Source organism: Aythya marila, assembly GCF_965140915.1.
Source record: "Aythya marila genome assembly, chromosome: 9".
In the NCBI taxonomy this organism is placed as follows: Eukaryota; Metazoa; Chordata; class Aves; order Anseriformes; family Anatidae; genus Aythya; species Aythya marila.
Window position 1 is genome coordinate 24,367,476 of NC_139050.1, and position 10,289 is coordinate 24,377,764.

The following is a 10,289-nucleotide window of genomic DNA, read 5'->3' on the forward strand; positions in this document are numbered from 1 at the left end:
TGATGATATCACTGCGTAAGGGATGCCTCGGGCCCACACTGCACATGGAGTATTCTGGGGCCAGCCCTCTACTGGTCTGTGAACGTTACTAATGCTCCTTGTAAGGCACCAAACCAGTTCTGGTTTACATGTATATAAATACACATACACGTGCACACAGAGTGCATCCCCTTTTCAGAACTTCCCCTTGGCTTCTGCACACCCCACAAATCCAGAGCCCTGGGACACTCGGAACGATTACAGAGGGGTTTCTGTGTCAGTACGAAGGTAGCTCCGAGTTTCGTGCTGGGCAGAGAACAAGTATCTGAAGGCAGCAAAGGATGATGCAGTCACAAAAACAACAAAAGAAAACAAGTTAGGCAGTACCCTGAGAAGCATCTTCCAAGCTAGTTTCTTGGCATAAACATAACTCCTGTAACATTTTATAATCTCCAGGAGATTCAGGCAGAAATCCCATGGTTACAGCATACAGCGTGCAGAAGCATACTCCAGGACAGGACGGCATACTCCAAAGTATCCTGCATGCATAGGATATATACATGGAAAAGTGCTTTGCGAATTCCTGATATTTTCACTTAAGAATATGAGAACATCCCAGGAAATGCTGCCATCGCAGCTTTCCCCCAGCAGCACAGTTGTCCTTCAGCCAAAGTCAGCTCAACAACCGTGCTTTTGTTTCATGTGGCCCTGTGCGTTAGTTGAACACTTTTGCAGTACAATTCAAAGTTTAAGATGGTACAGGTTTAAGCTCATGTACATTTATACAGAATCAAAGGCAAGTAACTGAAGTGTTGGATGACAAATCCTGCCAAAACTGGATCATTTCACTAGGCTTAATGCCATGTACTGCAATCAAATGCCTATACTTACAGATATCAAAATTAATTTTATAAAGAAAGAACCGTTCTTCTTCTGGAATGAAGATGTTCACCTTGAGTATATTTAAGCAAATTCCAACATAAACATCCTCAAATTTAATAGGTCTGATATGATTCATCATTTCATAAACCCTCAGCGCCAGGTTTCCGTCCAATATATAACCCATGCCACTGCAGTACGGCGGATAAAAACTGAAAGGATATTCATCGTATGAGATGTACGTTTTCTTGTAGAAGCCTCTGTAGGCGAAGCTACCTATAAAAGGGTAACCAGTGAAAATAGTTTCTGAGGAGTTGAGCTTCAGAAGAAATTTTACTAAGTTACCCGTGTTGATGAAGACATCAGAATCAGTCTTCATGACGAATCTAGCATTCGGACAGAACTCAGTCACCCATCGGAATGCCATAATTGTTTTCAAGGTCAGATTGTCGTAAGTGTCCATAAAATCTTGGCTAATTATGTCACCGTACAGGATGCTTTCATCTTCTACTGACAGTGCTGCAGACTTGTCTTCTCTTTCCGTTTCCTGACCCAGTAAGAACAGGGTTAGAATCCGATGTCCCCACCAGAAGCTGTGAGATCCCCATGTTATCCTTATGGCCTGCCTTGACTCCACATCATTAGGTCTTGAAGACACCAAGATGACTAGAAACGGATTTGTGTCTTTGCATTTCAAGTGTTCTCGTGACGTGAAGAGGTAGGGTTGCTTGTAAACCGGTTCATATTCATAGAAATACATGGTGTTTGCATGTTCAATCACAGTGTTTGAAGAAAAGGTGATGTACCACATTGTTACGATTGAAAATATGAGAAGCAGCAAGAAAACCCATTGTAACAGTCCCACGTACATGACACTTTCTGGAACTAGGCAATAGCTAATTTGTAGAAGTACATCAGTGGCCTTCCAAATCTGTACCACAAGTTCTGAGGCACATTTCTTACTGAAAAAGAAATGAAAAAGTTGTATTCAGAAGGCTATTGCTCAAACAGGATCTTTTTCTTAGCTTGTCAGCTAAAAGTGTGCTATAAAATAATGAAGACACATCCAAGATTCACTGGTCCGGCTGTCGCGTGCAGCATCCCACACACCCTGAATCAACGCGGCATCCCAGAAACGAGCATGAGCAGAACACTGAGCTGCTGCTGAGTACACTATGGATTGAAGCCTCTTAAGCCTTCACCCTGGAAATTTCCCTTACATAAACCACATCTCAGCAAGAGATCACTCATCAAACATTTTGATCCCAAAGAAAGCCGAAAGCTCTCAGCACAATGTCTTCGACTCATTTCAATCTGGAGGAAGGAATACAGACCACAAAATCTAATGGCTACAAAGCATTTGTCAAATGGATGTTCAGAGCCTTCAGAAACGTGTAGTTTATTTCAGAGAAGGGAGGCTCTGCTAGTTTTCATGAGATGGAGCAAATCAGCCAAGACAGCAGATGAATAAAGAAGTACGGGCAAATAATTCATCCATCACCTCAGGGCTGTGCCTGGAGTCCATGCTGAAGATATAAGTGCAGTACCAGGACAAGGTACTACAGCTTGTAAGCTCAGACCACTACAGCTTTCTACAGCTACATTTAAAAATAAAATCCCCTTTTTTTGTGCCCTCCATTCAGCAGTGCTTACCTTTACCATATTTCTTTAAAATTACATACACTGTGAACATGGATTAGGTATCTTTAAATGAAAATAATTACTATGTCATACCGAGAGGCTTCCAAATGATTTCTACCGCATACTGTGAAATACAAGGACACCATACGGATAGTGGAAGGTTGAACCTCTCAGCACAATTAAATACATTAACTTATCTTTGCGAAGATCACTGCAGAGCTTGGAGTTTTCTTGATACAAAGCATTTACCAAAAAAAACAATGCTAGAATTTGGGTTGATTTGATTTGCCAGAGCCCACCTGCCTTCTATTTCTGTGTGAATTGACTTGAAATAAACCTTCCCTACAGGAAGTGTCCAGACTCCATTTCATCAGCGATACATAATGCACCACTTAGAATGTACTAAAGCAATTTTATACAAAAAGCTGTTTAAACAGGAGACTGATACCTCTCAGGGATGTATTACCTCCAAACCACTATGTGCTACAGGAGCTGATCCTTCCCTGAGGGTACCTCGCAGAGCTGCAGGTGACGAGGTGGCTTTTATTAAGGACTTCCTAACATGACAATGGTCTCTCCCTACCTTACACAGACACAGAACCTCAGAAGTTTTGTGTTGATTCACTTCTGTTTCTCCACACGGATTAAACACACGCGAATAAAACAAAATTGAAGTCTGGTAAGTGCAGAGGAAAGTATCATCAGGACTGTTCAAGCTACCAGTAACTTAGGGAAGTTGATCAGAACCCCAAACCACTCTCATTTCCCTTTCCTGTACGCACTCCAAGCTGGTTATTACCTTCCCAGCTTTACAGGAAGAAAAAAAGAAAGGTGCTGACTTCTTTTCTCTTTGTACACCAACCTACCACCCAAGCGGATCACACAGCTGCACAAGGGAGAAAAGAGGACGGGCAGCCAGAGGCGAGCTGCTGGCTCCCGCGGGCAGGCAGCGATCCATGGCAAGGAGAGGGCAGCAGCCAGCAGGTGCCAGGAGCACTGCTGATGGCAGAGAGCACTTCTGGACGTCCAAGGTCGCGTTCCTCCAGTGACACGCTGACCTCTTTGCAAGCTAGCACAGGTGCACCGCACAAGGCTCTCGTGATGGGCAGGGGTAGAAGCCACGCACCCCAAAGCATCAGGCAGCCATTTCTGTAGTGCTGAGCATCCGCAATGCAGGCCAGTCATCCTCCAAACGTGTTTGGCACAGAACTCTGCTTCAAACTCATGCAGAAAAAAGGGCAAATTAAAGAGAAAACCCTCAGTGGACAGAAAAATCCACTTCTATTCCTAGCTCAGATGCTTAAATGAATGTCCAGGATTGGTCCTTCCAAGGAAATGGTTTCATTTGTGAATTTGCAGCTTCCTGGCAAGATTCGATAATGTCTGAGGTTACGCTGCCAGATGAAACCAATTGCTTTAAAACAAATTTCAGAAAACAGTCTGAGCATGTTCTCAGGAATTTTAGATACTCATACTCTGTTATAGCTGGGTTATTAGTTAGCGTGGGCATTTTTGACAGGAAAAAAAAGTAGCAAATTATTGTAATAATTAAATTCTAATAATAACAGTAATCAATGAATAGACCGATTTAAAGGTTAAAAATACCTGCTATTAGTTATAATTCCAGAAATATAGCAAAATATTTTTTTTAATCAACTTGCAGAAATCATTTGCAAATGTATTTTAAGTTTTTGGCTTCTCAAGTTCTTACTACTGATAGAGGTATTTGTGCAAGATACCAGGCTATCCAAAACAGCAGTACTGTGAAAAACACTTTCAATAATTTTTAAATGACTTCCTATTGCTTCAAGTTGTCCGGGCAATCTTAATTTTCCGTTCTAGGACAGCTTGCAGTGACTGAAGAGCTTGCGGAGGTAGCGGCCCGAAGGCAGAAACCTTTAAGAGCAAATCTGCTGTGCAGAAAGCGCTCGGTTACGTTCATTTTCATAGTCATACAGATAGCGATGCGGTATTTTGCATTGCGAGCCGGGGCTCGGAGCCGTTTACCTTGCGAGCCGTCCGGGGCTCAGCGCCCAGCTGCGGGGGAGCTGCGGGACCTGAGGCGGGCACAGCAGCGGCACCGGCGGGGCCCGCGGGCAGGGGGCCGCCGCCTCACGGCAAGGCCGCCGCGGAGAGCTCCGGGCCGGGGCGGGGCGGGGAGAGGAGGGGAGTGGAATGGAGGAGAGGGACGGGAAAGGAAGGGAAGGGAAGGAAGAAAAAGGAAGGGAGGGAAGGGAGCCGAGCAGCCCGGTGCCGGGCGGCCGCCTCAGGCTAACGGCCATTCCCGCCTCAGCCCAACGGCCATTCCCGCCTCAGCCCCCGCGCCTCAGCGGCTCCGTGTCTGGGGGTCCCCCCGGCGGCCCCGCCGCCCCCTCTCTGTGTTTTATGACCCCGGGGTGTTCAGCCGAGCGTGCCCCAGCGGCTCGACAGCCTCGCCCCGGCAGAGCAAATACACCTTTGGACAACGCAGGGGTGGTTGTCACAGTGTCCCAGATGTGTGTTTGCCTGGGTGAACGCAGAGCGCTGCTTACCGCGCCGTCCTGAGGTGGCTCGCTCCGGATTAGCGCATCGGGTGCCACTCCGCATCCACAGCCCGTGGGGACGCTGCCCGTGGCCCTTTGGAGTCGCGCTGTGCCCTCCCAGGAGGCAGCACTCGGCTGCGTGGCAGCGCTTTGCAGCCCTGCTCGTTCTGTAAGTGAATTAGGATCGAGCCCGCGGCCCTGCCCGCAGAACCTTCCAGATGCAGCCTGCTGGGCGCTGGGTGACGGATGATGGATGAAGGATGCTGGATGAAGGATGATGGATGAAGGATGCTGGATGAAACCTGCAGTCCCACTCGGCCACCCTCCTACTAGCCCATGGGGAGGCCTCGCCGCGGTGCTCCACGTGCAGGTGGCCGTGGCCCTGCTGGCATCACATACCACATCCCACGAGCTGCTAAGGAGCACAGCAAGTCATGGGACGTGGCTCTGAGTTACCAAACCGTTCTCTGAAGCAAAGCAGTGCTTGACATGAGGTACGGTTGACACCTGCAGAAGCGCGCAGTCCTCGGGAAGTAGCTGTTCTCTCCTGGAAATAAATTTAGTTTGCTTGTAAAAAGTCAGATGTTGTTTAATCACTTCTTTAAAGTGATGGTGAGATTTAGTAAAATAACAGTTGAGACCATAAATATCAAATACAGTTGAAGGAAACGCACAGGGCAGAGAACTGTAAGTAATCTTTAAATCACAGCTCTACCCAGGGACACATCCATCCACGCTGTCACAGCTCACGCAGGAGGGAGGTTTTGCCCTTTATCAAGATAACCATTTTTCATGGAAATGACATGCTATTTTGCAGGGAATTATGATTCATTTGACTGTGCTAACAGTGTGTTTTGCATAGTCGCCTCTCTCCCCATCTTTCAATTCATATACATTATTTATAAAGAAACAGCAATATTTTCTTCCACGGTTTAATACTTTTTCCTGAAAGAAATCCTATACATAATCTATGTATGTTATTAAACATGAAAAATGTACAAGAGTGAGTCTGTCACTGTCATCTTTTGTTGCCCCCAATTAGTTCTGGTATAACCCTTTTAGCTTCAAGAGAAACCAGCTTATAACTTGTCTGTCAAGACTGACTTTTTTTTTTTTTTTACATAATGTGTAATATCCGGGGCAACCGATGTCGTAATTACCAAAATGATTACCCTATCAGTCAGCAGCTCATTTGGCCAGAAGACCTTTACATCTATTTGCTGATTATGTACTTTCTGAAGCAAAGACAAATGATACTAATAAATACTAGTTATCTGGCTATAAGGGCAAACAAATATTGAAGGACTTGGTATGCGTTGGACTAGCTCAATATAAATCTAGGAGCTGTCAAAAAATGGAGACCTAACATGAATTAAATAATATTAGACTAAATTTTCATTTTTTTCTTTTTTAGTCTACTATTTAGAATGTTAGTATAAAAATAAAAATTAAAAAATCATCTGTTGATTGAGACTCAGTTACTTCCACCTTTCTTATTCCTTTCTCAAAGGAAATCTTCATTGTAGGATCAGCGAGAAACAACAGAATAGATTACAATGAAGCTAACAGAAACTCCTGATTTCAGGTAGCTGAATCTCACCCATGAGCAGATCATAAGACCTGTATTTATCTGTCTCCATCGCGCAGGGCGCAGTGAGACGTGTTCATAAAAACATAACTCACCGAGTTTACAGCAGCGCAATCAAAGCAGACAAATTCACACAGGAACGAGCAGGAAGGGAACTTACTAAGTCAAAGGGAGACAGTTTCAGAGCAGAGCACATTTTTAAGTGCTCAGCATTTTAGGCTCCTACGCTATTATGATTTGGTTGAGTCCATGTTCCTACGTAGACTTACATTAGAAGCCACTTGAGATTAGCATATTGCTGGGAGATGAGATACACTGATGAATCAGGTACCTCGTCATTTTGCAGATCGATAAGTCCTGACAAACCTATAAGATTTCCTCTCCTCGCTGGCTGTGCTGATATCAGGTTTCTTCTCCAAAATGGATGCTATAAAAATGCAGTTTTCTCTGAGCACACACGGAAACAGCGGCAGACAGGGGGTGGTTCCCCGGACCCCCAGACAATTTTACAACGTAAAAAGCGTTCTTGAATTCTAGAGCAGGATGGTCATCTAAGTGTGGGTCAGTGTTCAAACTTGTTCACAGACTGTAACCTTTGGGCTCCGTGACCAATGGGTGCATTACTCAGTGTTCCACCCACAGGCTTGGCACTGAATATTACACCATCATAAACACTGTTTGCATATTATCAAGTTGGTAAAAGCCAGAGTGTATTTGTGCAGAGCTTTTACTTATTTTTCATAGCGCAAAGCTGCTGCTTCCACTTCCTCTTCCTTACTCTTCGCGCTTCATCTCGCGGAGGAGGGAAAGTCTTACTGAAAAACTTGGCTGCCCAGAAGACAGCAAATACCACCTGTAAAGGCTTCAGACAGGATAACGCGGCGCAGATGGGCCTCCAGAGCACCAAACACTGCAAAGTCAAACAAGCTAATATACTGATGTTAGGACTTGATTCTGCTGGGAAATCTACGCTGTTGTACAAGTTCAAGTATAATGAAGATTTTCTAACAATTCCAACAATTGGCTTTAATGTTGATATGATTGAAACCGGCAGAGATTTTACGTTGACAATTTGGGATGTTGGAGGACAACAAAAAATGAGACAGCTTTGGTGCAACTTCCTGGAAAACACAGAAGGAATCCTGTATGTCGTGGACAGCTCTGATAAGCAACGTCTAGAAGAATCAAAGAAAGAATTTGAACTCATTTTAAAGAACGAATCTATAAAAAATGTACCAGTTGTCGTGCTAGCAAACAAGCAGGATTTGCCTGGAGCTTTAAATGCTGAGGAAATAACCAGGAGATTCCACGTGAAGAAGCACTGCTGTGACAGAAATTGGTACGTACAACCCTGTTGTGCAATCACAGGAGAAGGTTTGTCAGAAGCTCTCCAAAGACTAACCGTGTTTGCAAAAAACTACATCAAATCAAAGGAGTTTTCTACAAGTTTTAAGGAAAATGAAAAACTGTAAGAATTTCTGTCGTCAGATTTTGATGAACATTACTCAAAGTATTTTGTGGGACAGACTAAAGTATTTTTTCTGGAGAACTGTTATAAGTAACTATGTATTTATAAAGAACTTTGACAAGTTTAAATTATACTGTTTTACCTGCAGATATTTCTGAGATACGACTGTGTATTATTTTATTAGTGGTAGTATACTCGGGGTTATTCAGCTTAGAAGTGTGTGTTGAATGATAAAAAAGGCAGAGTTGACCATCTGAATTTTTGCAATTGGAAACAAAATAGATGAGCAGCTCTAAAATATCTACATCAAATATTTTGTCAAAAAGTAAAATAGCCAAGGGGTTCGTTCAGCAAGACAAGCATGACATAAACTGTCATTTTGTAATGAGTGCCCTGTGGACGTGTTTCTCATGTAAAAATATAGTTGGGTTAGAGTTTAAACTCTTAGTTATGTATAAAAGAACCTAAGAAACTGAAGTATTTGTTTGGATATTATTGCATTCCAGAACTAATTACTATGAATAGATTTTAACGAACAGGATCTGCTCCTCATCAGGCCACAGACGAGTGAGATCCCTGCCGTGTGTAAGGTGTGGGTCTGATGTCACCGCTACCAGTTTCCATGTTTGGATTTGTTCCTGCACTGCTGCTTTGCTGCCCGTAGCCAGCAGCGGAGCTATGGAAGTCAGCACAGCATCAGCGCTGCAAAGCGCCGCTTATTTATGTCCCACTGCTCGCAGGGATCGTGGTGGTGGGGAGGAATGGAGGGACAGGCTGCTTGGTCAGTTTTTATAGATCTTGGTGCATCCTGTCCTGCCTGTACTGAAGCCACTTTAAATTTTGTTACTGATAAATTTAGTTTTGTTTAAATCTGACACAGGAAGTGGCACAAAACTACAATTTCTACTACTCCAGTTTGGAGAGAAAAATTTTAAATGCAATTTCCGTTGAGATTTACTGGTTCACGGCGGAGTGAATTAGTATTCTGAATGCCATTAAAGCAACAATGGATTGTTAACTAGAAGATTAATTGAACGGTATCAACTATGAGAAGTTTAAATGCTAAGGCAGAGAAGTTAATAGACCTTGTTCTTCTAAAAGCAAGAGAAAAAGGCCATCTAATTATTGGTTATACGGTCCCAGAAAATCCAGCTCTTTTATTTTCGCCTTCGTGAGCAATGTCTGCAGAGGTAGCATGCTCCACTGGTTAGGATGTTTGCTTAGATGGTTGGATCTCTTTTCCCCTACATCTGTCGTCATCCTTGACCATGAGCAAGTCATTCAGTCCCCCTGTGCCTTCATAAAATGAACTTCCCAGTTAGGCTCTTCGAAAAAGTTGTGGCAAAGGTCAGCTCGTGTGCCTCTCTCCTGCGACAAAATGACCATGTCGAGCAATTCACGTGAGAAGTTTACATTTAGTCCTTACTGACAAACAAGCAGGAATTTCAAGTTACAGAAGGGTGAAGCAGCAAGAAAAGCACCAGACATACCCTATTGTCTCATGCATACATTATTCAAAGCCAAGAAGTCATCAGGTGAATTTGCTGTAACAGTGAACAAAGGAAGCTTTCCCAACAGAAGCTGTTATTAATACTGACAGTAATTACTGTGGGCTAAATCCTGAGTCATGTTGAGCCTACGTTTCTAAAAGGGGAGCAAGTATTTAGACTTGTCATTGCTTGGTCTGAAGATTTATGGTCAATATAAAATATCATCTTCTTACCCGAAAAAGGTTTTGAAAAAGTCCGCAACAATGGTAATGTTCTTTTTCCAAATCCGTCAGTTCAGTGATAAAAAATGTGTTGTTTCAGAACAAGAAATTTAGGAACATTTGCATGTGTGTGGTACATTTAATTCTCCCACTAGTTTAATCTAATCATGTGTCTATTATAAATCTGAGTCTAGTTCACTGGCCTCAGGACTTCCTCAGGGAGAAATACTCCTTGAGAGACTTAATGAGTGCACCGGGGTCTCTAATTAGACAAGAAGCAAGTTCTGAATGGAGAAACAACACATAGACCAGCTGATAGAGCAAGAATAGAGAATAAGCTTTCAGGCAAACAGTTGCTTCTTCAGGTTATCAAAATAGATGAAACAATGCTCGCATTGATTTGAAGAAAATCTTATACATTACACCCTGAAGGAAATGGACTCTATTCCATTCACTCTACAGAATATCAAGAATTTAAAATTTGTTTTTTTTTTTTTTCTA

The 10,289-nt window shown here is 43.2% G+C and overlaps 2 protein-coding genes across 5 annotated transcripts; one reads left to right on the forward strand and one right to left on the reverse strand.

Annotated features, from left to right (window-relative positions):
• Positions 1–116: 116 nt before the first annotated feature.
• B3GALNT1 (beta-1,3-N-acetylgalactosaminyltransferase 1 (Globoside blood group)) lies at positions 117–4,634 on the reverse strand. Of its 4 annotated transcripts, none has more exons than XM_082766755.1 (3): positions 4,507–4,578; positions 3,362–3,710; positions 117–1,820 (listed from the first exon to the last, which is right to left on the reverse strand). In XM_082766755.1, exons 2-3 carry the CDS (start codon positions 3,682–3,684, stop codon positions 770–772), a joined length of 1,374 nt encoding a protein of 457 aa, XP_082622881.1. In that variant the 5' UTR covers positions 3,685–3,710; positions 4,507–4,578; the 3' UTR covers positions 117–769. The 4 variants fall into 4 exon arrangements, with proteins under 4 accessions (XP_082622881.1, XP_082622880.1, XP_082622883.1 ...); XM_082766754.1 differs by having other exon boundaries at positions 3,362–3,720; positions 4,507–4,525; XM_082766757.1 differs by lacking the exon at positions 3,362–3,710 and having other exon boundaries at positions 4,507–4,634.
• Positions 4,635–7,113: 2,479 nt separating this feature from the next.
• ARL14 (ARF like GTPase 14) lies at positions 7,114–8,081 on the forward strand (the record flags this gene model as incomplete). The annotated part of the gene is made up of 1 exon (XM_082767771.1): positions 7,114–8,081. Exon 1 carries the CDS (start codon positions 7,497–7,499, stop codon positions 8,079–8,081), a length of 585 nt encoding a protein of 194 aa, XP_082623897.1. The 5' UTR covers positions 7,114–7,496.
• Positions 8,082–10,289: the final 2,208 nt, after the last annotated feature.